The 27,343-nt window shown below is 33.4% G+C and overlaps 5 protein-coding genes across 5 annotated transcripts; 3 read left to right on the top strand and 2 right to left on the bottom strand.

Annotated features, from left to right (window-relative positions):
• Positions 1-215: 215 nt before the first annotated feature.
• On the bottom strand, positions 216-6,701 carry LOC123715890 (protein phosphatase 1 regulatory subunit 21). Its single transcript, XM_045671237.1, has 9 exons — positions 6,493-6,701; positions 6,206-6,400; positions 5,887-6,021; positions 5,457-5,696; positions 5,032-5,115; positions 4,369-4,522; positions 3,729-3,901; positions 2,495-2,590; positions 216-1,697 (listed from the first exon to the last, which is right to left on the bottom strand). The coding sequence occupies exons 1-9, from the start codon at positions 6,556-6,558 to the stop codon at positions 1,551-1,553; spliced, it is 1,290 nt and encodes a 429-aa protein (XP_045527193.1). The 5' UTR covers positions 6,559-6,701; the 3' UTR covers positions 216-1,550.
• Positions 6,702-7,134: 433 nt separating this feature from the next.
• Positions 7,135-9,283, top strand: LOC123715889 (DNA polymerase iota). The gene is made up of 2 exons (XM_045671236.1): positions 7,135-7,285; positions 7,373-9,283. The coding sequence occupies exons 1-2, from the start codon at positions 7,275-7,277 to the stop codon at positions 9,186-9,188; spliced, it is 1,827 nt and encodes a 608-aa protein (XP_045527192.1). The 5' UTR covers positions 7,135-7,274; the 3' UTR covers positions 9,189-9,283.
• A 47-nt stretch (positions 9,284-9,330) lies between these two features.
• LOC123715888 (conserved oligomeric Golgi complex subunit 2) lies at positions 9,331-11,975 on the bottom strand. The gene is made up of 6 exons (XM_045671235.1): positions 11,776-11,975; positions 11,468-11,695; positions 10,550-11,396; positions 10,262-10,467; positions 9,691-10,136; positions 9,331-9,617 (listed from the first exon to the last, which is right to left on the bottom strand). The coding sequence occupies exons 1-6, from the start codon at positions 11,851-11,853 to the stop codon at positions 9,344-9,346; spliced, it is 2,079 nt and encodes a 692-aa protein (XP_045527191.1). The 5' UTR covers positions 11,854-11,975; the 3' UTR covers positions 9,331-9,343.
• A 1,029-nt stretch (positions 11,976-13,004) lies between these two features.
• Positions 13,005-18,322, top strand: LOC123716502 (odorant receptor Or1-like). Its single transcript, XM_045672266.1, has 8 exons — positions 13,005-13,339; positions 13,555-13,695; positions 14,260-14,432; positions 14,691-14,781; positions 16,709-16,808; positions 16,901-17,005; positions 17,854-18,009; positions 18,272-18,322. Exons 1-8 carry the CDS (start codon positions 13,005-13,007, stop codon positions 18,320-18,322), a joined length of 1,152 nt encoding a protein of 383 aa, XP_045528222.1.
• Positions 18,323-19,598: 1,276 nt separating this feature from the next.
• Positions 19,599-23,237, top strand: LOC123716135 (odorant receptor 43a-like). Its single transcript, XM_045671710.1, has 8 exons — positions 19,599-19,933; positions 20,126-20,263; positions 20,415-20,583; positions 21,528-21,637; positions 21,753-21,852; positions 22,194-22,298; positions 22,857-23,012; positions 23,178-23,237. Exons 1-8 carry the CDS (start codon positions 19,599-19,601, stop codon positions 23,229-23,231), a joined length of 1,167 nt encoding a protein of 388 aa, XP_045527666.1. The 3' UTR covers positions 23,232-23,237.
• The last annotated feature ends 4,106 nt before the right edge of the window (positions 23,238-27,343 follow it).

The following is a 27,343-nucleotide window of genomic DNA, read 5'->3' as shown; positions in this document are numbered from 1 at the left end:
AACTATAGAAAGATACATTTATTTTATATATATATATATCTGTCGCTATGATCCATAAATTACCAACATAATTTATGGCAAAAGATCAAGTAAGGGAAGTTCTCTAGTATATCTCCTGTATGTGCAAGACTCGATAAAGGTATCCCAGTCACCGAGTCGCGCTTACCAAGTAGTATCTTATATTCTAAAAAAGACTAAATAAAAAATTCAATAAATGAAATGTGTAACTTCATTTTAATCACAATGATTTAGAAATATCTATATATAATACATTATATTACACGTACATAATACAGTTATATGATCGTTAGTGCAACATGTGTGTTATATTTACAATTTTTACATTATGCAGTTTTTACATAATTCGAATGCATAACATAAGTCCAATAAACGCCCAAAAATACCAAATTGATTTCACTAGCCAAAAGCATGATAAAGATAGCCTTAAGGTAAGAATAGGAATTATAAAAATAACACGGAGATAAAGAACTTTAAATATATAGTAATGCAGCTTTTATCAAACCTACTTTTTATACCATTGATTAGATCTTTGGTAAATTCAAACTCCGCTCAGTATATTATATTCTTATAGCAAGACAATACTAAATTAATAAACGTTAAAAAGCAATCTCACTACAATCTATATTTACTGTTCCAAATTTATTGTTTTTAATTTATGAGATCCAGAGAGTCGCACTTATAAACTATAAAATTACGAACAAAAAGTTCTGTGATTTCGTATTAAGTTATTTACGACAATAAATTAACCTTCGTTAAATTTATTGTCGCTTCGCTATTGTGTGTAAGAATTAAACAGACTAAAATGTGTATGAAAGCAACATACAAAAGCTGAACGCAAATTTGGGGCATATATATATATATATATACCTATATATAAATTAACACTTGACTCAGCGTGAGCCTTCATGCTTATATATAGGAGGTAAATAGAGCGATATAAACAGTTAAAACAGTACACCACACTGTACTCAATTGACAACAAAAAAAAACTAATATGAGGGTACATTTATATATTTTAATGGAAGTATAATATTTGTATTTTTCCTACCTACACTAAACTACTTCTCCTAACTACTCAAAAGATAATCTTTTAGATTTTTCCTAATTTGGTAAATTATCAAACATCAACAAAATACATTGATACTGAAAAGTACAGACTGTACTTTTTGTTAAATAACTTGATTTGCTTCAGAATTCAGTTGTCGTAGATGATTTGAGAAAAAACTATTAACCATCTCCATGGTTCACTTACGCTACGCAACATACCTGTCGTAATTGCTACGATCCGTTAATTAGACAGCGAATTTGATATAATGACATTAAGAGGAAAATTCGGGAATCAAACGGGAGTTTGATCTCGATAATTAATATTTAGCTACGAAGAATTCGTAACCCAATGACTATCATCCTCCAGAACTCCAATCAAGGTACCTTTCTAACCGACTTAAAAAACCAAAAGTTAAATCAATTCGATGTTTATTTTTTTGTGTATACTGCTTTAAATTTTGTTGACGTTTGAGTTTTCTCGTTTATTTCTTCCTGGTAGCTAGTTGATGCTTAAGATGCTCTATGGAGTCGTGTTGAGCGGCGAGCTGGTCGTTCAGGGCCGCCAAGTGCTCCGTCAACAGCGACATCTGTTGCTCGTAATTGTGAGACGTAGACTGGAGCTCTTCTTCCTAAAACCCGAATAAAAAAGTAACGATTTTTTTAAACTTTAAAGCGCTCTTGGGACGTATTTGGAACTAACGGAAGCACGAATACCGATTGTATACGTATATACGTATACAATCGTGTTCGTTATTATACGAGCTATTATATTATACGAGTAGTAGTTAGTATCGAGCTAACGAAAATATGACTACAATGCAAAGGAATCAGTTACCTTAGCAAGTGTCCATTTTGTTTAATGTAACAGAAGGCAAACGGGCAGGAGGCACTCACATTGCCAAAAGGCTCGCAATTGTGTTGCCTGTTATTATAGTTATATACGTTATTTTTCACAACTCGAACGATTGTAAAAACTATCGGGAATCATACCATTTAATATTTTGTCAGGATTTCAAGTATTTTTTTAGTAACGCATTATTGCACAAACAAAAAAAGATAAGCATGTTCGTGGTTTTAACTGTTTCTATGTTTTGCATCTGAAGCCCTGAGATACGATTGTAAATCTCAAATTTCATCAAACCCGCTTGAGCGAACCCACCCACATATAAAGCATATACAAAAAATAAAGCAAGCATATAAAAGCAATATGAAAATGTGTGGTTATTCGTAACTCAATCTGAAACTAATAATTGATAGAATGAATTCCTTCAATAGCACCCTTAAAAAAATTATAACATAACCCCTAATGTAGGTCAAGCTGTAGCATACTGCAGTAGTGTGTCGTATTACTTGGAAGAAATTGCGATTCCAACCTCGGTTAGAATCCTTGATATACCAAGCTTAGAATACAAATAAAAAAACATACCAGTCGACTGATAGTATTGTGTTTGTCCTCTATCGTGTTATTATCGGCTTCCTTTTCGCGCTCCAACTCTTCGAAACGATGTCGCAAAATTTCACACTGAACATAATTTTATTATTAATATTATTTTATGCAAACATAAATGAAACAACTGAGTTTGCTTGAAATGTAAATATATATAGAAATTCACGTATACAAGTATCGTTGTTGCCATGGTTACCGTTCTTGGAAAAATATTAAATGCTAGTTTTGTACTGAAGTTTATAGTGGTATAAAATTATTATGAATTCTATCATTTGCCCCCGGGAACATAGTAGGAAAGCACGTGTACTGTTTTAATATTTTCTAATTTTCGACATACTTTGGTTATGTACCTACTATAAGAGCGCTCGACGTTGCGTCTGACGCGCGTTGATAGCATACAACACCACGTTTTGCAGGCGCTCGAAGAGCGTTAGAATTACGTTTTCTTAACTAAAACGCAAATAGTTGGTTTTGCATGTGTACACTTCAATCAGACCTCGTAGTTCTTACAAAGCGCGCCCTTCAAAACTATAACTATAATTTTTACAGAAATTTTGCAAAACATTTTCTTATACGAAAAACGAGAGGATGTCTATACTACGGAAATTATTATGTGCAAAATAAGTTAGTTAAACTTGTTTACCTAAATTTACTTTCCAACATAGCAACAGCCATAAAGATAGTTTCAGTTTAGATTGTAATTCAACCAAATAATCATAAAAGTTATTGAGATCGTTTAAAAACAAATAAGGATTGGTATATCTCTGTTACATCAATTTTATATTCATATTTCTGCGAAAAGAGAACAAATAAATTTATTACGTTCTAGACATTACTCAAAATTACCGTCGTAATGTCGTCCGTAATTATGTTTGAAAACAATCCTAAAACGCTTTTGTTCTTCAAATGAATCAGATAAATTACAGTAATGTACATTTATTTATATATTATTTTTAGTCTAAATACATAACAACAATGTTTAAATCGTCGAATAGGAAAAAAAATGTTTACATTTAATTTATATATTCGTATATGTAATGTACCTAGTATCCCAGTAATAACAGCTTTACCATCTTTTATTTTTCCTTGAAAAAATAAGTTTGCTTTTACGACTTTGTATCCCGGGGCAAGCAAAATATCAGTACACAATTGCAGATCATTACCTTAATCTAAGTCTGTTTGCTCTCTGAAATAAAAAATAAAAAGAACTTACTTCTTTAGCATAACACTCAATATTGCTCAGCATTTCATCTCTCTCAGCATTAAGCGCTGTGATCTTTTTGCGGAAGTAGGCCGTCATTCTCTCCTCGCGCTGCTCAATTTCCTCGTTAAGCAAAAATGGAACGTGAAGACTTCCAAGCAAACCCGTGACACGACCCTCACCGTCTTTAAAAAATAATATATAAAGCATTTTTTATTTATAAAAAACTTCTGAAAAGGAAGTTTTTAATTATTTACTCGTCGTTTTAAATCGTTTCCGCAGTGAGATTCTAAGACATCTTAGCTCACAGATATTAATCATATGTAGTCGTAAACCAAAGACAATACTCTACTCTGTGCAAAACGCGACGCAGAGCGTATAGGACGCTGAGACGTGTCTGTCACGACCATCCATTATAGGACTTGTGCGTTAACTGCTATATTACGACCAATAAAAAACCTTTACAGATTAAAGAAAAATTAATTAAGCACCGCTCAGTCTGTCATGTGTTATAGATGTTGCCACTATTGCTATTGTATTTCCCAAATATGCCTATTCTGTTTGTCTTTACTACCCCTTCCCGACCTCCCCATTTCCTCTTTTTATGTATGATTTAAGCCTACCATTGATTGCTATTAACCAATAAACTTACCAACAGAAGTCTGGTTGAAGGCATTGAAATCTCCAGAGTCGTGGGCGTCAGCGCGTCGTCTCTGAGCGGCTGATACGTGCTTACTGACTTCCAGCTTCAAGCTGTCATTCTCCATCTCCAGTAGGCCATACTCCATACGAAGCTTTTGGGTTTCCTTTGTGAATTTGATAAATATAATTGTAATGGTGCACATACAAAAAATATTGTTGTGCCCTTCATACTAAATCCCCAAAATCGACTTAAACTAGAAAATATTTCATTAATAATTTTTAAAAAAAATCTTACAAAATTTTAAAGGCCCTAAACAGAAACATGTCATTTGGAAAAAAATACAATATTTTGATACTTTTAAAAAAAACATTGTTAAACTTTAAACAAATAATTTCATCACATTCACTTGCAAACTGACATAAGAGTGATAAGGATAAATCATACATTTGCATATTGAATGTTTCTGATGCTTATATTAGTAATCAGACTGAATTATCTGGTAGGTCAAAAAAAATTACTTTAAAAAATTTATATCCCATGTTTAACGAGAACAATTCTTTCATTTTATAGTTATATTTCAATACTCAAATCAAATTCACTTGAATAGTGGTATCTAATTTAATTTCTTGTGGGCATTCAATATTTTAATTTCTAAATATAGGTTACACTTACCAGTTCCAAATTATGTAACTTGTTGCCAAGTTGCTCAGTAACATTCAAGTCATCCACAGAACTAAGAGCATCCTCACTACCAATCTGTAAGTGATTTGTCTCATCTAAATTTATTATAGTAAAATATAAGGTATTTGAGAAAAAGGTATATGTAAACATTAGCAAGATGGCCAATTTGGTTCTCCCACGGAAATTAATGATTAAAAAATAGATATACAAGTATATATGTCTAAATGGAATTCTAAATAGAAGAAATATAAGAGGCTTTCAAGTTCCAGACAATAAGTAAATCATCTAAGAAATATGAAATGTACAGATTATAAATTAAATATATTTTTCTTTTATTTATACTACTTTGTAATTCAGCTTAAACATATTCACAATTGAAAATGTTTTTCTCTTTAATACATAATCAAACTTCTTACCAAACTGCCACCTTCCGATAAAAAGTCACCATTACAGCTGGCCAAACTTCCAGCTTGGACTTTTGTGGTCCCTCCAAGCTTCTCCTTACGGGCTTCTTCCAAGGCAAATTGTAGATCTTGATTCTTGTTCTTTAACTTAGCTATTTCACACTTATACCTACTCTCACATTCACTCATGTGACGATTGCAATCTTCTATTGATGCCTTCAATTGAGATATTTCAAATGTTTTATCAGATAGCTGCAAATAAATACTTTTGCTCACTCTAAACATAGTATTTATAATGGTTTTATCTAATCTTAACATATAGTAAAGAAAAAGACCTTAAAAGTAACTACCTACTACTAAAAACATTCCTTATGTTTACAAACATACTATGAACAATCTATTAAGTAATTTTTAATGATATTTATATAAGGGAAAATAGTACCTGTGATGCATACTGGGCATTTTCAATAATTTTCTTTTGGAGCTCTTCCTGGAGTAAACCTGCATCTAAATGTGAAGGGCTGCTATTATTTACTACTTTATCATCTTTGCTTTTTGTTTTTTTTGTTGTTTTGCTCTGTAATAAAAATATGTTTAGCTAGAAAATCTTATTTATTTACATATAGTTAAGGTGGCTAGTCAACGAAAAATCTGTTTTTGAATTTTGTATGGCTTGTTATTCCATATACTAATTTGCTAATCCAGTGGGTGTCAGATTTTTGTATGTTCTATTGATCCTTTTACCTATTTGGTTATTTTACCTGTTTTTGTTCAATTTCATCTTGTAGAACGGATACTCGTCGTGTTAGTTGTTGATTCCTAAAAGAAAGTGAATCTATCTCTAATTCCCCTTTACGCAATGATTTCTCCTTCTCTTTCAATACTTCTCGCAATTCATTTGTCTTAGCCTGTTCATCTAATACACCTTTTTTCAACACCTTAACATGAACTCGCAACTGTGAAGAAAACAAACCAACAATTGACGTATATGTTCATGACACTACTGTATTCCCTGCATTATACTGATGTAATTTAAACAAACCAGCACCTTTGAATATTCTGCAGCTAATTTTTGATATTTAGCCTGGATATCACCAGAAGGCAATCCTTCCATGTCTGTATTTTATGTATTCATCACAAAAATGAATTGTTTCGAACTATAATTTCGCGTAGTAGATTTTTTGCATTAGCTTATTATCGGAAAATCGACAATAATATTGACTTGATTAATGAAAAAGTTTCATGAACACCCACTTTCTGAAATAACCAATGTCAATGTTGATATTTGATTAAAATATCAATTGTCAACACTCTACAGACAAAATAATATTTTGTATTATTATATATAATATTTTGCTTATATTTATAAGCACTTGCATATTGCCGCATGCCCCCTAGACTAACTCTTCGGTGCGCCTAGATTTTAAGTATGTAAGCATTATTTATTATAGAAACGATAAAGATATTACAACAATGACTATAAAATAAGACGTTTCACCCGGTCAAAAAGATTAAATAAAATTAGTTTTAAAAGAAAGGACGTATGACGTATGGGTAAAATATGTCTGTTATTTTTCTTCTTGTTTAATGTCTGTTATTAATAGTTACTTATCGGTTGACAGATGACATCACCTTCATTATAATATTGTAAATATCTGTGGACTTATTTTTTAAATAGCAACATTTTCTCTGTTGATGTGTCGTGAAATTGGTGATTGTCCGATCAAAAATATCAATATTTAGAATTTCATGAAAGAAATGCGTTAAAAATAAACGTAATAAGAACATATTTGGACCAATATTTACACCTAATCATTTTATAATAGAGACATGGATAACAGGTAAGGTTCTGACTTTGCAAATAAATTTGTAGCGCAACATAGTCAGAACAAAGTAAATTGTGATGGAAATCTGTAAATTTTCCGCAGGGACATGGATTCGAGCAGCTCTACCTATACAAATATTTCAAATGAACACCATAAGATTATTATCCACATTGATGTAGACTGTTTTTATGCTCAAGTAGAGATGTTGAGGAAACCAGAGTTGCTTTCACAACCCCTTGGAATTCAACAGAAGAACATCGTCGTAACCAGTAATTATGAAGCCAGACAATATGGTATTAAAAAATGTATGCTCGTTAGTGAAGCATTGAAAGCATGTCCTAATTTAAAGTTAGTAAATGGCGAAGACTTACACGATTACAGAGCTGCTTCAAACAAAATATTTTCACTTTTACAAAACTGGAAAAGCCCTGTAGAAAAATTAGGAATGGATGAATACTTTATTGACGTCACAAATTTGGTTCAAGAAAAAATAAAAAGTACAAGTTGTAGTAATACTACATGCACCGGCCACTTGTACAGTGAACCTCAATTGGATTGTCCCTGTGGTTGTTACACAAGACTGAAAATAGCATCACAAATAGCTAGTGAAATACGACAAAAAATATTGGATGAATTAGGTTTTACTACTAGTGCAGGTGTTTCACACAACAAACTACTTGCTAAGCTTATATGTCCCTTACACAAGCCAAATGATCAGACAGTGCTGTGCGCTGAGCATGCTTCTGACTTTATGGCCACACTTCAAAGTGTCCGTGCTATCCCAAGTATTGGTTCCAAGACTACTGAAACACTTATTTCTCAAAACATAATCTCAGTCAGTGATTTACAGCAAGTGTCACTTGATGTTTTAAAAAAACATTTTAGTAGTGACATGGCAGTCAGATTAAAAAACTTGAGTTTTGGAGATGATAATACTCCAGTTAAACAAACAGGCAGGCCACAAAGCATAGGTTTAGAAGATAGCTTTAAAACTGTCAGTGTTAGAAGTGAAGTTGAAGAAAAGTTTACAGCACTATTACAAAGGCTGTTAATATTGGTTCGGGAAGATGGTCGCATTCCAGTTTCATTGAGAGTAACTTTAAGGAAAAAAGATGTAAAAAGGCTGAGCAGTCATAGAGAATCACGGCAGTGTCAAATTTCACCATCCATTTTTACCATTAACAGTGGAATAGTAACTGTGACAGAAGCAGGGCAACAGAAACTGTTGACTATAATTATGAGATTATTTACTAAACTTATGGACTTATCGAAACCATTCCATTTGACATTAGTTGGCTTGGCATTTACAAAGTTTCAAGAACGAATGACTGGACGAAGTTCTATTGTTAATTATCTTATGAATGATTTATCTGTTCAGTCTGTTCTAAATATACAGAATGACTGTGAAACGTCGGCTTCTTTCATGGACTATTCAGCAGTTTCACCTAGTAGTAGTACCACAACAGATCTCTCAGATGCTGAAGTAGAGCCATCTCCTAAAAAACCTAAAAAGGTAAACTGGATAGCAAAAAGAAGATGTCTATCGAAAGAAGATGTTGCTTCACCAAGTAAACTTAAAGTAGGGGAACTAAGGTTGAATTCAAAAGAACTTGAAAAAGTTTCTGAACTAAGACTGAACTCCAGGGACCGTTCTGTAACACCCAGAGCAAGCCCTGCAAAAGATAATTTATCTGATACATCCGATACAATGAAAGATATAGCAGAAGGTGGTAATTGTGAGGAATGTCCCAGTTATGTTGATAAGGAAGTATTTAATGCACTGCCAGAAGACATGCAACAAGAACTTAAGTCTATGTGGAAAAATCCCTCAAATTCCGAGCTGCCTAGAGCAAGTGCTAGAAACATGAATAAAACAAAGCCAAACTCAATCTTGAAGTACTTTGTTCCACAGAAATAGTATAATAATTTGCCTTGTAAAATAAGTGATAAGTGATGGTTTCTATTTTTTCAATCATAAAATTTATTAATCTGATCAAATACATGTTTATGTTATTTAAAGATTATTTTTATTTCATACATTACAATAAAATCCAAAGGTATAACATGCCAAAATCATTTATTTTCTATATTTTTTACAGCTTCCAATGTCATAGAAGTTAATTCTGATAACTTGTGCACATTATTTAAATTTATGTTTAGGGAGTGTGCTAATTTACTATAGCACACAACATCAACATTCAATTGTAATCTAATTTTATCACCATCTGTTATTCCAGCAGTTTCACTGTTTTGTTGTGATGATAATTCTCTGATTTGTTTCAGTCTTCTTAGTGATTCTTCTGTCTTTTGAACAGATGTAAGAACATCTTCTACACATTTAAAATATCTGGAATGAAGTATATTGTTTTAATATAAAATTCAAATAAAAGTTATAAATTTCAGTAATACAGAGTACTTACGATTCTGTCATTGTCTTAAATAGTGATTCAAAAATTTCAACCAAAAATGCATTATCCAGTCTCCTTTCAGAGTCTTCTCTAAAGTCCTTAACTGTCTTTATAATTATGTCAATATAACTGCAAGGCTTTGTAGGTACACTTCTATTAGTTTTACGGTATAGCCGAGGTATATCACTTACTTGTTTCAACTGCATATTTAAATAATCAAATAATTCTTTAACCATACATTCTTTAATTATTGCTTTATTCTCATGGATAAGCATTTCAGAGGTCAAAATGCTTTGCTTTATTAACATTTTCACCTTTTGGTTAGATACTTTGCTCTCTACATTCTGTATAAAGCTTGGCAACTTCTGTAGTAAAGTGAGAGTATCAACATATATATTTAAACAATCTGTTATAAGGCTTCTATTAACAGTCACAGTCACATCAGCATCCCTTGGTCTCTAAAAGAAATTATTCCTTTTTAATACATGTTTAAATATAAAATAATTGACTGAAATTAAGTCCTCTAAATGCTAAAACTCAATAAGTTTGTAGCAATATTGAATATATTTTTGACTGATCTTACTTGTGTACAGTATGATTTTATCCAAGAACAATATCTTGATAAAAGTTGTAGAGATAACTTCCAAAACTTGTGGGATAAAGCTTCAATAAAGATGCCCTCTGACCAACAGTTTTGTAATGCCTTCCAACATTTGGATGTTTCTTCTAGCACAAATTCACCTTTGTTTTGTTGCACTGGATTTAAATTCAAACTTGCTTCAAAACTACCTAAAATTACAGATATACTATTTCATGAACATTTCCAGTTATTGTTACAGAAAATTAACATTTTCAATATTAGAGCCTATACCTGCAATTTCTTGAAAACGTATTTGAAAGTAAACAGGGAGATTCCACCTTCGTTGAAAACTTTTATACTCTGCTGTAGAGTGTAGTAATTTAACAGTTTCATTGCAATGACAATATGTTTCAAGCTTTTTTATAAATTGCATACTTTCCATGTAACGCCTATAAAATAGCTGAGGATTCCCAGGTGCAAATATAGATGCCAGATTGACTTCTAAACGGTGTTCAATTTCACACCAAAAACAGTTTACTAAAAACCTGAATTTCTGCATTTGAAAAGTTAACTTGGAATGTTGAGTTACTTTTAATAGCAACATTAGTTTTGTGTCTAGTAAAGAGAATATTCTTTCAAATATCCCATTAAGGCCCTCTTTACTTCTTTGTAAAGAGGGCTCACTAATGATTTCTTGTAATAATGGGGCTACTGCCTTCTTTCTTATTAACATTTCTGTTTCAGTAATCCTATCTAATGATGTTAAAATCATCAGTGTTTTCAGTAAGTTGTCTTCATTTCTATCGTTCCAAAATTGAAAGATCAGATCATTTAATATCTGAACTAACCTGCCTCCAACTTCATTGTATTGTTTTTTATGTTGTGGTTTTGTTACACTGTCACATTTTCCTATCGAAAATTTTAACTGATTATACTCCATAGCTGCTCTATCAGCTAAGATTATCTGTTCCTGACGTGTCTTGTCTGTAATATCTTGTAGTATGTTATCTAGAGAATTCAGGCAATTAATTGTTTGACTGTAAAACTTTAGAAGTTGTTTCTTTTTTATAAGAGCATGTCTTTTGTTTAACCACAGTGACAATTCATGCATAGCATCTTCTATACATTTTTTTACGTCCTTGAAGAAAATGATCATTAAAGGATACATGAATATTTCATGAAAGAACAAGGATAGATAGTACTACTTACTTCAACTTCCTCATGTAATTGACCTAATGGGGCTTGAATTTTAACGATTGTTTTATCAAAACCAATTAATGTAGCACATAGATTAACGAAGTTGACATAGTCCTTGTTTATAAGCTCTATCATCGCCAATCGTAACACTTTAAGGTACACGCCCAAATCGTCACGCATAGTTTCTAAGGAGGCCACATCTTGATGTTCAGCCAAGAATTTATCCACTGAAAAGTTAGTCTGTAATATAAAAATACAAAATACAATACATTCAAAGAATTAACGCCGAAACCGATAATACTGATTAGGATAAAAAGTACCTTGACGAAATCATTTCGGTCAAAACACAATCCTCGTGGAGCTGGCGGTAGAGTAAACTCTATTATATCTTTCTCCATATCTTTAGCTTTACGTATATTGCAATTAAGGCACCATTATTTATTAGGAACGGATAAAATGTTTATTTATAATCGTCCCTGCACTCTGTAATTTTTATCATTTTGACAACACTGACGTAAGCTTGACACATCATCCGACTTAAAAACAGTAATGCCATCTCCTACAGAACTTCCCCTATAACAAGCATTAAATACATCTAAATATCGATTAAAACACCTAAAGTTTTTCTTGTATACTTGGTTTAAGAGGTACTTTTAAATATTCATTAAAAATATATTCAAGAAGTATTAAAACGCTGTTCCTTCAATTTCGAAGTATTACAGCATTTTGGTATTTTAGTGATATTGAAGTTTATATTTGGTTTGTTTGTTGGTTGGGTTCAAAGTATGGTCTGTAATACTAAAGTGGTTTGGCCTCTTTCTTTAATAAGAAGTTTTTTTCGTCTTCCAGCTACCTGGGACGATGAGGTGCTGTAAAATATGGTTTAGCAGATAATAGCAGAAATCGGGATCTTCGGAAAGCGCTCTTCCAGCCCATTGTTAAGAGTATGTACGCAGACCTTCCCGTAAACACCATCTGCTCCGGAACTGTATTTTTGGTCTGAAACTTTAGTACGACCGCTGCAAATTTCTCGGGCGTCACTCCTTGGATTTCCTCTACACCGCGAGATATTGGTAGCGAACTATTAGCCGGGAACAACGTAGAGACTACCGTATGTAGGACCACCATCTCTAGGGTGAGCGGTGGGGCCCAGGGCATCTTACTCATCACTAGCCTATATGTCCATGGGCCTATGGATAGTATTTGCCGTAGCACCTTCTTTCAGATCGACCCTTTTTTCAAGGAATGAATAATATAGGTATTAAAGTATTTAACTAGATAATTTGTTATGTTATTAAATGTATTCCGATTGTTTTGTTGTTGTGTGATTAGCAGATACTTTGTTATAAATATACAATATGTGGTATTGAAAACGTGTAATCGGCCACAACTTAAATTGCCTTATTAACCTAATTGAGCATAGTTATGAAAATATAATTTAACAATATTATCTACTTAATTTCCCCTATTGGTTTTGTAACTTAGAACTTACACACACGTATATTGAAACTAAAAATCGGAGTCTGAAACGTATTTTAACCTACCCAGAATGGCAAAACTTACAAATTTATTTATAAACAGAGCCCAGCACGTTATGAAATATCTAGGCGTTTGGGTTCCAGATGAAAGCGACACGATTTATCGAAAGTTATATAAAATATTTATGCTTTCTTTGCAATACACGTTCTTATTATTTCAAATGATTTTTGTGGTCCAGACGTGGGGTGATTGGGAGGCAGTAGCTGATGCTGTTTACGTACTGTTCACTCAAGCTAGTTTATGCTGTAAAATTGGAGTTTTTCATATAAATTATGAAGGCGTAAGAGAATTATGTCAACAAATGAACAACGAAGTGTTTCGGCCTACGTGCGTCGTACACGAACGGTAAATTTTAATATTTAATTAAATTGATTATTTAAATGTATTTTTTGTAATGTAAATAAATGGAGGAGAAAATATGTACTTTGAAATCTAAGTGTTGAAATTTTCAAGAAACAATAAACACGCCTAACAGTAGAAAGTATAGTAATATTTTTTCAAACAGAATATTTATTGTAGGTGGCTAGATTATAATTAGTTATTTTTAATATGTCTTATAGAATACTTCAAATACGAGCAAATAATATAAAGCGACTGCTGCTGTGTTTTATTGGAGCGGCACAGATGACTTGTTTGGCGTGGGGTGTGGCGGCACTCCCATTATTTGATAACGGGTCAAGAAAATTTCCTTTTGTCATGTGGTAAGGTTTCATGGTCGTACGTTTTTGGGTAGGCTTTTTTTAATGTGTATTTTTAGTACTGAGACATCATGGAACATTACGATCTAGAAAAACTTAACAGTAATAAGTAGTTTAAGTCGGACCTAATTTACTAATAAGGATATTTAACATAATAAAGTCTCTATTAAGGGGAAGACGCTTTATTGAAAATAGCACTTAAGTGAACTAACACGTTCAAATGGTTGTGTCCTTTTCAATCTCACTACGCTCGCGGTGTCAAGAAGTCAAGAATAGCGTTCACATTCACCTGATAGTGAAACCTTTGCTCGTGGGCTCGAGTCATCTTTTTGATAATTGTGGCAAATTCCTCTACATTCAGGTCTAAATGAAGGTTGTTATTAGGAATTTGAGTTTTGTTTTATTAAGTAATGCAATAATTAAATTGTTTAAAGATTTTATTTTTATATCTAACAAAGTGACAAATCTCGCTGAAGACTTCACATGCAAAATTATTATTCGCAATAGTTTTACTCGTAATTAAAAATAAATTCCTGAAAAAATACCTTTCATCATTTTTCATCTCAGGATGCCGGTGAAGTCTGATTCTAGTCCACAATATGAAATTGGGTTCTTGTTTCAAGAATTAACAATTTGCACCAGTGCGATGATATACTACGGAGTTGACAGTGTTGCATTTTCAATGGTAATATTTGCGTGTGCGCAAATGGAGATTATTATGGAAAAGATTTTAAGTGTGAGTTAGCATTTACTTGGTTGGTAACATGTCTGCATACGTATATGGCTCTGAGATCCATGGATCGATCCATTAATTTTGGTGGATAGATAATTGTATCTTAGTATTGAAGGAATATTATCTTAAATATAATTACGAGATCTCACTCGTTGCTACTATTTCTTTTCATTTCGAGTGTCGCCAGCTTTAATTAAGTTTTAAGAAGATTGTATTTTATTTTAATTTCGCTACAATTTGTAGATTAAGTCCCGCAACATCGCAGTTCTAAAAAATGATGGATTTTTAACGAAACATTACCTTAATGGAAACAAAATTCTAATAGAATGCGTGAAACACTATCAAGCAGTTATAACGTAAGTGAAGAGTAAATTACTAAATTTATCATATTTTTATTATAGAATTTGATAGTCTACCTTTAGAATAATCTTCTTTATGGTATTAAAACTCATGAACGGTACGCTATGTACGTACGGACCCATGTAAGCGAAATTTGCTAAACATCTGTACGTACAAATGATGAAATATTTAAAAGCGATGACAAAAAAAATCCGAGGGATATAATATTCGAGAATATCTCCATAATATATACTTTTTATGTCATGAAATTTGTCACTGTTTAGTGAAACATTGTCTGCCCTGATTCACGTTCACGTAGCGCTATACATTTCTGTAACTAAATTTACTTTCCATATGGCCTAACCCTGTGCGAAGTTTTCGATTTTTGGTTTCGACAAATTTAAATGAAGCTTACTTAACGTACTTAACATCACATTATAGGTAACGTTAAACGAGCTCGTAGTATAAATCGAACTTGTCTGGCCATAAATACTGTACTGTTTTTTTCTTCATAAATTTAATTACATGTTTTGAATTTGAAACACATATATATTTTAAAAACTTCTTTAGATTTTGCTTATATTCTTTCGTGTTCATTATCAAATTACTATATAGAATGGAGTGTTAAAGAAAATAGGATTGCAGTGATTACTTTGCAAAAAGCGGGTATGGAGCCGTCGGACATATTCCAAAGACACTTCAAAAGCTTGGCATTAGTAGTGTGTTCGTATTTAGTACTATCAACACATACAACAACACTGTCGATGTCCAGAAAAGATCGGCCGCGTGCTGTTAGAACTACAAAGGCTGTTAATACTGTTATAGCCAGAATTCGCCGTAACCCCATTAGGAAGCAAAAAAATCTTATAGCGAGAAATGAAGATTCCCGCTAGGACTTTGTCGCGTATTATACCAAGACAATAATACATAACATATAACAAGAGCTAAGCTCGGTGCTTATCGTCGATATACAGGACATACCCTAAATCAAACTTTACAATTAAAGAGAGCAGATCAATCAAAACGCATTCTGTCGAGTTACGCAGGTGTATATATCCTTTGGACTGATGAAAAAAATTTAACGTTTGAAGAAGACTACAATAAGCAAAATGATAAAATATAGGCTCACAGGTCTAAAGAAGCTGCTCAAGTGGTCAGAGAGGTACAACGTGGTCATCATCCTGCATCAGTGATGGTTTGGTGGGACGTGTCTTATCAAGGAGGCACAAAACTACATTTTTGTGAAAAAGGAGTGAAAACTTCAGCTAAAGTGTATCTTGTAGATACAGTCTAGGACCATGTTGTAAAACTTCTCAGCACTACACTTTTTAAAAATATACCGTGGACTTTCCAGCAGGATTCTGTATCTGGTCACAAGGCACGAACTACCCAAGCCTGGCTTGAAACCATCGTTCCGGATTTTATAAGAGCTGAAGATTGCCCCTCATCTAGCCCAGACCTCAACCCCTTAAACTTCAAATTATGGTCAGATTTAGAGGATATGGCCTGCTCTAAATGACACGGCAACATTGAGTATCTAAAAAAATCTCTGGAGCATGCAGTGGCGAAATTTCCCTTGAAAACAGATCGTAATTTGATTCGTGGCGAAACAGATTAATTAAAATAAAAACAGAATAGAGACTTAAGAGTCGAGGTTATGTTCGAGTACAGAAGCGCTAATTAAAGATTAAGTTGGCGCCCGTTAGATAGTGCTGGCGACCCCAGAGTCGGCGCTTTCCTCGCTCAATGAATAAGTATCGCAATACAGCGAGGAAATGCTGCCATCTTTAAAGGTACACTGCCCCAGGGACCAAACTTTTTTTAATTTATTTGAATGTTCTATGTATTAATTTTTATTATTTCTATGTATGGTAAGAAAATTGTAAATACTATATATTTGATTGTTATGATTACGTTTTATTTAAGGTTTGTTATATTTTTTAGGTTCAAAGAGTTAGTAGAGAACACGTTTCACATTTATATGTTCTTTCAATTGATAGGAACTGTTGGTATTATAGTGATGAGTGCGTTTCGCATTTTGGTAGTAAGTCCCTCCATTTGTATTACTTGAATATTTTGTCTTATATTGGCTATTCGGTTAATTATATAGAATTTTAATTGTCTATAAATTTCCAGCTGAAGAATGAAAGCTTTCAATTTATTTCAACCATAATATATGTCATTGTTATGGTTAGTCAGATATATCTTTGCTGTTGGTGTGGACATGAACTGACTGCTACGGTAAGTGATGGACATGGAAGAACGAAGTGTAGATTAAAAACGTAAATCGTTACGGTTTGGTGCTTGGTTCATCAGTAAATAAAAATATCAATATTCTTTTTAAATAAACGTGAATCGCAAAATATGTTGCCAAGGGCAAGACTGAACACTGAGGAAGGGTTGTTGAAAAGAATTGGAAAATTTAGTTTTATTTAGTGCTTAGGTTTGATTCCGGAAAAAACGAACAGGTTCTATGGCGTAGCATAACAGAATTTTCCATATGTTGGTATGTAACTACTTAAAAGGTAGGCTTGGCAAAAAAAACAGCAGGGGGCAGCTAGTTTTTTTAATGTAATAGGAGGCAAACAGGCAGGAAGCTCACCTGTTGTTAGGTGATACCGCCGCACATTGCCAGAAGGCTCGCAAGTGTGTTGCCGGCTTTTTTAAGAATTGGTACGCTGTTTTCTTGAAGGACCCTAAGTCGAATTAGTTCGAAAATACTTCAGTGGGCAGCTGGTTCCACATATTGGTGGTGCGCGGCAAAAACTGCCTTAAGAAACGCTCAGCTGTAGAACGTTGGTCGTCGAGGTGAAAAGGACGGTATTTTGTATTTTGCCTTGACGTCCGATGATGAAACTCAGCTGCAGGTATTAGTCCAAACAACATCTGGACACTCTCCATGGTAAATGCGCTGCAATGCTGAGTTACGGAGCCGAACGAAAGTGACTGGTCTGGTCTACGATTCGAATCGGTCTTCATTTAATACGAATAAAATAATATAGTTCATAATGAAATTGACGAAACGCGCAATACACGAAATACTTCATATATTTTACATTTTCATCCTTAACCTTTATGTTACTTTGTAGAATGAAAAGCTACACAAAGTTCTATATATGAGCCTATGGTATGAGCAGGATGTGAAGTTTCAGCGTGCTCTATGCTTCATGATGGCTCGAATAGAACGGCCGTTGGTCCTTCGAGCCGGACACTATATCAGTTTGTCGCGACAAACATTTGTTGGTGTAAGATTTTTTTTTATATAAAACAAAATTACTAACATGTATTGAATCATTATACAAGTTTTTATTTAAATTCTCGTATTTCATACGATACCATATCTGGTTCCTCACGATGTTTTCCTTCACAGTTCGAGCGAATGTTAAATTCGGACATAGAAAGAAAGTCCATTAGTTCAAAGCCGGGGATTGAACCTACGACTTCAGGGATGAGAGTCGCACACTGAACCCACTCGCAACACTGCTCTAATTCCAAATTTGATTTCAGATACTTCGCATGTCGTACTCTTACATCGCAGTTCTAAATCAAACCATGTAATTGAAGAATTATGAATATTGTAGTGTGGAGTCGGAAATTACAGATAATCATTAAAGTTATACCTAAAATTGGCAGTCTATGAGTTTGTAAACAAAACCCATTAGGTAGGAGTTTTGAAATGTGCTAATTGCTTCATACAGCATGTTTTTAATTTTCGTTTTCACAAGAAAACAATTAACACTGTCAATCAATAAGATGGTTCATTGGATAAAAAAAAATCAATGGCGCTACTACCTTTTTTAGGTCTGGGCCTCAGATTTATGTATCTGTTTCATGATCATTTGTTAATCGAATATTCAGGTATAGGTAGGTGATCAGCCTTCTGTGCCTGACGCACACCGCCAAGATTTGTCCTGTATCAGCAGGAGGCATGGTAAAATAGGAGCACGAACTTACATTCTCGTGGGAACAACACGCAAATACGTAGTCGACATAACTAATATCACCGCATACACGAATTAAAGTACGACCAGTCATCACAAGCAGCACCCGTTCGCGAGTATGACGCATGGCCAGCCATCGGCCTTCAAAAACTTATAGCAGCAGTTCAGAAATTTTATAAAATACTAGAAATTTTATAAATGCCCCCGCGAACTTCGTTTCTCCTTAATGTGGTTTTAGTTAGCCTTAATACCGTGACACGAAAGAATAATTTCACTGTATTATCGTCACTATAATTTGAATTTGATTTACACTTCGGTCTAAGTAACACGTGGTTGCCTATGCTAATACCAAAAATTAAAAAAGTAGAAATAATTGAATTTCACGGTATTTCGTTTACTACAAAATAAATTAAATTTATACTTTAGCCTCAATAACACGTGGTAATCATGATATTGAATTGTAGCTTTATGACACGTTTGTCGGTTTACCATAGCAGTGCCATCTAATGATTACTTACTCAATCCAGTCGAAAAGTATCGACATCTGTTAGAATCTTTTGGAGTTAACAAATAATTGTGACTGTCAATTAATTATAGACAAATAATTTGCATTAAAATAAAATTGCGACTATAATTAAAGATCTAAGCTATCCTATCTCTTAAGTTGGACCAGATTGCTCACGGTGTGCCAATTTAATTTAAAATCGGTTAAGGAGATTTATATATATTAAGATAACCCTGAAATTATCGAAAATTTTATAAAACTATCTTCTGTAATTTTAAATACATACTGTTTATGCACCTATTAACTTGCCGATTCAAAGTTTGCCAACAACTTTTGAAGTCTGACTATATAAAAGCTATGTAAGCCTTGTGAATTATGATTTTAGAAAATGATAACTAACACTGATATGTTCTTAGGTCGGCCACGATTTATTTTACATTATCTGGGGATCTGGCTACCACCCGAAGAATATAAACTTCTGCGCAACATTTACAAGTTCCTTGTTATGTTTACTCAGTTTTCTTTTATTTTCTTGGAATTTATATATATAGCTGTCGTGTGGGGTAATATAGATAAAGTTTCTGAAGCTTCGTACTTACTCTTCACCCAGGCGTCGGTTTGTTATAAAACAACGGTTTTTATGATGAATAAAAATAATTTAAAAAAGCTTATCAAATTCATGGAAGTGGGAATATTTGCACCGCAGACTATAGGACATGAAAAGTAAGTTATTTTTTTACTCCGCCACAGGGACCTTCCGGTGTTTTTATTAACTTTTTACAATTTTAATCTCACTTCCGATTGATGCCGAAATAACTTACTTAACTTAACCATTTTTTAAATTAAATAATAAAGTGTCGTCATTTTTGTGTTTTACATTGAGTTTTTTTTAACTCTCTTTAAACATTTCTAAAGAATATTGGCCGCACAAGCTAGAAAAATACGCAATCTTAGTGCAGTATTCTTGACGAGTGCCATCACAACATGCACGCTGTGGGCTCTAATGCCTTTATTTGATACAGCTGAAACGAGATTCTTCCCTTTTAAAATTTGGTAAGTACCACAAGTAGTTATTGTAATTAAAATACTTAATGTTTTCATAAATAACTTTATAAGTTTTCTTTTAATATGCAACAAAATAATATTGTAAATTCAATTATAAATACAATTATATTATTAGAAAATTTTATCTTCTTTCCCACAGGATGCCGATAAATACAGAAAAATCTCCTCATTATGAAATCGGATACTTGTACCAAGTAATAAGTATTTACATTAGTGCGTTGTTGTTTTGTGCAGTAGATAGCAGTACCCTTTCAATGATCATGTTTGGATGTGCGGAGCTTGAGATTATTATTGATAAAATACAAAAGGTATCCTGATAACCATTGATTGATAAATTAGTAGAATTATGATTAAAAGTAGGCAAAATAGTTCAACATTGTAATATAGGTGGCGCTTATTTGATAGTTCACACTTACGTTGAGAGATTGCGTTGTTCGTCTTAAATCAAATTGTTAAATCCCTATTTAATGTGTTTTTTGGTTGGCTTAACTACGTTAAATTAAACGAACAGTTAAACCTTTCTGACAAAAAAGGCCCGTAGGAGGCCTCGACACACACTAACGGATCCGGACGATCCAATTACCGTAGCAAACGATAAATTAAAAGTCGCCCGCGCGGCCAATAATAATAAAAATAGCCAATCACAGATTAGGGTAAAAAACGGCCTTTACCGGGGAAGGCGAGGACCTTTACTTCGCACTTCGCTCACTCCAGTGAGCTTCCGTCCTGCCCTTCAGGCGATTGACCACCCCACGACGGTCCAAGCCGAGGTTCGAGTCTCACAGGAGACGCCCTTGCGCTAGCCGCGGGATAAAATGCCATTCTGGCCGAGCTACGCTCGCCAAAACAGCCCGAGCTGAGGTGTAAACGCCCTTAAGGCAAACAGCGAGATTCCATTAAAAAAACAGTTAATGTTTTTAAGATCAAGTCAAATTCAAAGTAAAAAAAATTGTAGTGAGGCCGGGATCGGCCTGCATTAATAATATCATTTCTATAAGTATTCAGATTTCACTAATCATTATAGTACAATTAACAATATTCATTTATCAACTATCACTACATTGCCACAAAGCCGGGTAATGTGTATCGACTATCATACTATTGTCTTGGTTAACGGTTATCGTAATACTCACTTCTTAATTCTTAAGAGTAATTTCCTAATAGTATTTAATATGACGTTATTACTCATTAGTTAGCTGAATAAAGTACAATTGAATACTGAATAGTGGATTAAAAATAATGCTTCTTTTAGATTCGTGATATACCAATCTCGAGAATAAACGAATCGGATTGCAGAAAAAGACTCACAGAGAACAATAAACTGTTTAATGAATGTGTTCGACACCATCAGTGTGTAGTTAAGTAAGAATTTCATTACGTAGCGGTTAATTGTCACGAAACAATTTTTTTATGAATTATAATAAATAATAAAACTATGTTTAGACCAATAGATTTTTTAATTTAGTTGCCGTTTCAGATTTATCGAATTAGTAGAAGACACGTACCACGCTAACATTTTCTTCCAGCTAAGTGGAAGCGTGGGAATTATCTGCATTATCGGATTAAGAATTGTTATAGTAAGTTTCATTAAATCATCAGTAAGACGAATGAACTTAACCTGAAACAACTTCCACATAAACTTTTTAATATAAACCGGAAAAGTGCGAAAATAAAGCGTAATTTTTATGCAGTATCATTGACGCTACTTATTATTTGTCTGAATTCGTGTAGCTCTCCTAATGAGGCAGAAACAGTTCGGAATTTCGTTCATAATATTGTTTTAAATTTATATAATAGGCCGCCTTGAAACAATTATTGTTCCGCTTGGAATCGCAGGACATTCGGAATAACGGACGAGCGTTAAGCGGCTAAATTTATTATTCGTAGTTACAAGGACATTTTCAATTTTGCTTTTCAGACTGAACCAAGTAGCGTACAATTTTATTCGATGCTAAATTATATGTTAACAATTCTATCACAGTTGTTCTTGTATTGTTGGTGCGGCAACGAACTGACTTCTATGGTATGTCTTACTATTAACAATACATATTGAGAATCCAATATTTTACTCCATATCTCACGTGTTCTCGCGTTTACTAAACAGAGAACGCAATAACACTCCCAAAAAGTAAACACCCGAATATACGCAAACATATTTGTATATTTCATTGATCATTGTAGGGATAATTGTATTATCGCCAGTCATGCATGATTCATGAATCAACTGAATATTGGGTGCGGTCAAAGCGGCTCAGTAATATCAGGGATATTACTGAGCCGCTTCGTTCATGAGGGTCACCTCTGCCATTGGGTCATTCTTGTTGGCCATATATTCGGGATTATATCTAACTTTTTCTATGTTCGATGCCACCAATAATCTGTGCCTACGAATCACAACGATGACGTCATACCCTGCAACGCGCTAAGTTATTCCAGCAGCCGAGGCCTTCGGGCCGGACAGTCAGTGGTTAGACTAGTTGAGGATCCTCCTTTTAGACTGAAGGAACAGCATACCATCCTTCCTCCACACGAGCTAATGTACGCAATATACTATTATGCTATTCTAACGAAGCTTTTACAGAGTCAAAATTTACGTGAATTTCTATATTTGTGCCCATGGTACGACCAGAATATACAATTCCGTCGCTCGCTGATTATCGCAATGGAGAGGATGAAGAGGCCTATCATATTCAAAGCCGGCCGTTACATACCTCTTTCTCGACCCACTTTCATATCCGTGAGTAATACCTACTATTAAATTTAGATGCCTTAATAATCATGAATATAAACTTATTGAGCGATAACTTACTTTTGGAACAATTATAACATTTTCTCGACAAACCGATGACACTGTGACTTCTATCTTGATTTTATAGAAATATATAACGTTTTTGTTTTTCAGATTTTGCGTTCGTCATACTCTTATTTCGCCGTTTTAAATCAGACAAAGAATTAATTGTTTCGAGCAATAAATAAGGAAAGAATTAAATATTAATTTAATACTAAATAAAATTCTTTGAATCTAAAACTAAAAACCTTAAAAGTACTAAAATATATTACTAAAGGAGTCCCTTTAGGCAAGGCTCCGAAGATATTGGCAGCGTTCGAATAGCTATTCTTTGCCCGAAGTAGCTGCCAGCTCTTCGGTCTCCTGTGATGTCGACTAACCTTTTAGGTATTAGGCTTATAGCGCTAGGACTCCACGGACCCTCGAACCCGAATGGGACAACGTCATATTTGGAGCCTAGACACTGTACCATCAGTGTAATTTACTATATCACTGTACGATCGGAAATCTTTAGCCGGTGTTACAGATACCGGTAAATTTCTTGAGCATTAAACAAAGGAGTGGGGGAAAGTTTGCGCATCGTACACAGCGCGGGACACGAACGTCAACTGATTTACCAATCACGCGATCGCCACGTCACTCTCCTGTTTTGCTGGTATTTTGATTTTAGCTTGTTTAGTTTAATTGTATTTTCATTTTATTTGTAACATTTATGTTTACCTAAATTGTCATACATTTTAGATTTGAGAGTTTGTAATATATACCGTAGATGTAGTACTATGTATTATGTGGTTAACTTTAATAAATAAATAAAACACAAATCCACAAATTAATCGTTTATTCATCAATAAACGGTGTATCACATACGCGTAGTGTGTAAGACGTTAGGCGAGTGCTTAAAGTTAAGTTTACGAAAAATTATGAAAAAATACACATTTCTCTCAACATTACGCAACTGCTTAAAATTAGAGATTAAGTCAAGATATAAATTCGTGCGTTAAATTAAAATATTGTTAGCGCAAGAGCATCGATAATTTTTTATTACAACCACTTTTACAAGATTCACCAGATTTTTCAAATTACGAAACATTAAATATCATTGATAAAGATCGTAAGATTGCAATTATGATAATAACAACAATGATGTTTAGACATTAGGAAGCGTTCAAGTATTACGTAACGAATTTGGGGGGGGGGACTCCTCTTGTAAAAAGTTAAGATGCGCGACGGGGATTGAGCTACGCGTTATTGTTAATATTATTTTTAACTTTCCAGTACTTTACACCACATAATGGTAAGTTTTAGGTATAAAAATCACTGGGGTTGGTCACGAAACGTTACGGCGCGTTTCATGAGGGGGGGGGGGGGCGCGCGCAAGAATCTCCAAAAAATGCGTGACGTAATACTTGATCGCTCCCCAATTTCAATGTTATATTTAGCATATGATTTTTAAAATCCACCTTCACACCTGTAATGAGCATTAATTTAAAGCAACAATCAGTCGAATATTTGATATAAAGCTCACAATACTGACGCAGACATAAGCATAAAAGCCGTCTCATGTTTCGTGTCAATAGCTTGAAACTTTAAAATTCAATTCAATTCTTTAATACAGAGTCGAAACAATTGACTTCTGTACGTCAAAAACGTATCGAATTTTGACGTACGGGAGTCATATCGGTCACCAACGTACACAGACTAGCAAAAAGTTTTTTTAAAGTATGTCAACGTGAGGCGGCGGTTACAATATTATATTTTACGTTGAATTTGAATAATAGCCGATTTAGTCCATACATGCCAAGTTCGTAAGAAAGATTTATAAGAATGTTGGTAAGTACCACCTGTCAAGTAGTGGTTGGCGTGTGGTAAATAAAGCAGCAAATTTTTATAAAATCCTAAGGTGGTCTTGGAAGCATTCAGTGTTCAGTATCATTTACTAACATTAAATATTTTCGAAGATTTGAAAAAAAATGGAAACAATGCGTAGGAGACGCCCTCACCGCCACTAAACCGTACTTGACAGCTGTACCATCAATTATTATTTAAAAAAATGTAATTTTATGGAAGTTTAATAAATTCTACGGAAGTGAATAAAACAACCAATATTGATTGTCTCGATATATAAGTTCATAGCATAATTTAAACTTTAAGGCAATGACTTATTATCTATATCACAGCAATTACGATATAGATATAGGCAAATATAATAAATGTATAAAAACCAAAATAATATTATAAACATCCAAATTTTTGCGCCTATGTTCGATTTTCAAACAGCAATTAATAAGTTCGTTGAAAGAAATTTTTGGTTGTAATATTTTTAGTTTTGACAATGACATTCACACGTCAATTACTTAGACAGTGACAAAAACAATTTTAATTTCACTAGACAGAAAGAAACACCTTCGAAGGTTTACATATTGTATTTTTCAGATTGTGCGGTATTATAAACTTGTGAAACTGGTTGGTGAACTATCAATAGAAAATTCATGGAAAAACTTCAGCTACAAAGCCCTCGAAGTGTAATTTGTTAACAATGTCTCTCACATACACCAAACGCGATATAAAAATGCAACATAACTTTACTAAATAATACAATTAAAATGGCAATAAAATAGATAAAATACAAAATTCACAACAATTCGGAATAAAAAATTCGAATAACCACAACCAACATTAAACAATTTCAACTCGCCTAGAATACGAAGACATAGAGAATGTACTTGGCTATACGAAAGAATGTTACATACATATCTGTCTTTTAATTAACGTTAGAAAGAGACAACACGATGTAATCTATTACAAGACCCACCTAGTTCATTCTCCACATACAATATTCATGCTGGAATTAGCTCTAAAAAGGCAATAATAAAAAATTCACACAAATTTACAACATTAAAAGTTATAATAATTTTCCTATGTATATTCTCGTTTACATTATCAATTGCAGAATTAATGGTCACTGTGGTGATAGTACTTATAGATTGTGCTCTGAAATAATAATTATTCATAGCGCGAACAAAATCCTATATATTTTTGACATCGACCCTAAAACCATAGAATATAATTTTTTACAAGGAGTTTCATATGATTTGTCCCTTACAAACGATACTACATCTTTACACCTTTTATTGGGTGCGTTGCCACCTTTGAGGAAGGAGTAAGCTCCCTGTTCCACCTCTTCCCACCAGAGCCGATTCCACAGATTGCAAAAAGTATCTTCAATGACGTCATCTACAGTACCGTTCTATCTTTATAATAAAACCAGCAACACATTCCCTAAAACATGTTCTATCTACGCGTATGAACGTAACCTAATGTAAAAATACCTACGATATAGAACTGGATTAAGACTATGAGTTAAATCATATGAAATTACTGTGCGCCTCACTTATGAGAAAAACCTTTTAACACGAAATTTTGTCAAATTTTAACAGCAACGTGATATAGACATATTACTTTACATATAGTACATTTTGTTTTGTAATGCACCTATCATAAGTTAAAGCGCACGTGACTTCATATAAAGCTACAAGTATTTTGGCTTAAATATTGGCTAGCGATTAAAATTATACATATTTTCATCAACATTCTACACTCAAGTTCATGATTTCATAAATATGGAAAACTAAACGGGTTGGTAACTATTTTTTTAATTAATGTCAAAGCATAAACGAAAAATACCTTAAAAATCGATTAATGAGGTTTATAGGTTTTGTTTGGTATACAATTTCCTGGCTGAAAAAAAGTACATAATTTATGACACGTTCCTTTTTTAAAGTTTGATAGGATTCAAAAAAGGAATGGAATGATCGTATGACGTAATGGTCTTTTCTAATCTTAACAAATTAACACTGCCCCAATGGCACAATAGTAGTTATATTACAAATTATTAATATGAAAATATATCTTCGCTACACAGAACTAAATGCTTAATTTGAGCAACTGTCAACTATGGGAAGTGGTTTACCCGTCCTGTCTTTTGTATTCATAAGAGATGCAGCATAGTATATTAAAAAATTAAAATAACATCCAAATCTATTCGGAGATTCACCAACACAAAAAAACATATAAATTGTGCAAAACAATAGAAATGTTTAAGCAATAAATAAAAGTGAATTTTACAGCAATAACAATATAATAATAACGCTAAACTTGCAACACCTGTGTGAGCAAAGAGTATAGAGCCTTCAGAAACAATAATTCTAAAATTGATATACAAACCCCTTTTAATATCATAATAAAACGCTTAAGTTGTATTTTTAATATTAAAATATAAT

Source organism: Pieris brassicae, chromosome 11 (assembly GCF_905147105.1).
Source record: "Pieris brassicae chromosome 11, ilPieBrab1.1, whole genome shotgun sequence".
NCBI classification, from domain to species: domain Eukaryota; kingdom Metazoa; phylum Arthropoda; class Insecta; order Lepidoptera; family Pieridae; genus Pieris; species Pieris brassicae.
The sequence above is the reverse complement of the archived record's forward strand: the minus strand, read 5'-3'. Positions and strand labels throughout refer to the sequence as shown.

Bases quoted from the DNA above. Each gene is read 5' to 3' on its own strand.
- LOC123715890 (XM_045671237.1), bottom strand. From the start codon at position 6,558: ATGGAAGGATTGCCTTCTGGTGATATCCAGGCTAAATATCAAAAATTA. The intron at 6,401-6,492 runs GTGCTGGTTTGT...TTTTCTTCACAG, and splicing joins TAGCTGCAGAATATTCAAAG to TTGCGAGTTCATGTTAAGGT. The intron at 1,698-2,494 runs GTATGTTTTTTT...TTCGGGTTTTAG, and splicing joins ACAATACTATCAGTCGACTG to GAAGAAGAGCTCCAGTCTAC.
- LOC123715888 (XM_045671235.1), bottom strand. From the start codon at position 11,853: ATGGAGAAAGATATAATAGAGTTTACTCTACCGCCAGCTCCACGAGGA. The intron at 11,696-11,775 runs GTACTTTTTATC...TTTATATTACAG, and splicing joins ACCGAAATGATTTCGTCAAG to ACTAACTTTTCAGTGGATAA. The intron at 9,618-9,690 runs GTAAGTACTCTG...ACTTCATTCCAG, and splicing joins TTTAAGACAATGACAGAATC to ATATTTTAAATGTGTAGAAG.
- LOC123716502 (XM_045672266.1), top strand. From the start codon at position 13,005: ATGGCAAAACTTACAAATTTATTTATAAACAGAGCCCAGCACGTTATG. The intron at 13,340-13,554 runs GTAAATTTTAAT...TATGTCTTATAG, and splicing joins ACGTGCGTCGTACACGAACG to AATACTTCAAATACGAGCAA. The intron at 18,010-18,271 runs GTAAGATTTTTT...ATTTGATTTCAG, and splicing joins CGCGACAAACATTTGTTGGT to ATACTTCGCATGTCGTACTC.
- LOC123716135 (XM_045671710.1), top strand. From the start codon at position 19,599: ATGATAACTAACACTGATATGTTCTTAGGTCGGCCACGATTTATTTTA. The intron at 20,264-20,414 runs GTAAGTACCACA...TCTTTCCCACAG, and splicing joins TTCTTCCCTTTTAAAATTTG to GATGCCGATAAATACAGAAA. The intron at 21,638-21,752 runs GTAAGAATTTCA...TTGCCGTTTCAG, and splicing joins CACCATCAGTGTGTAGTTAA to ATTTATCGAATTAGTAGAAG.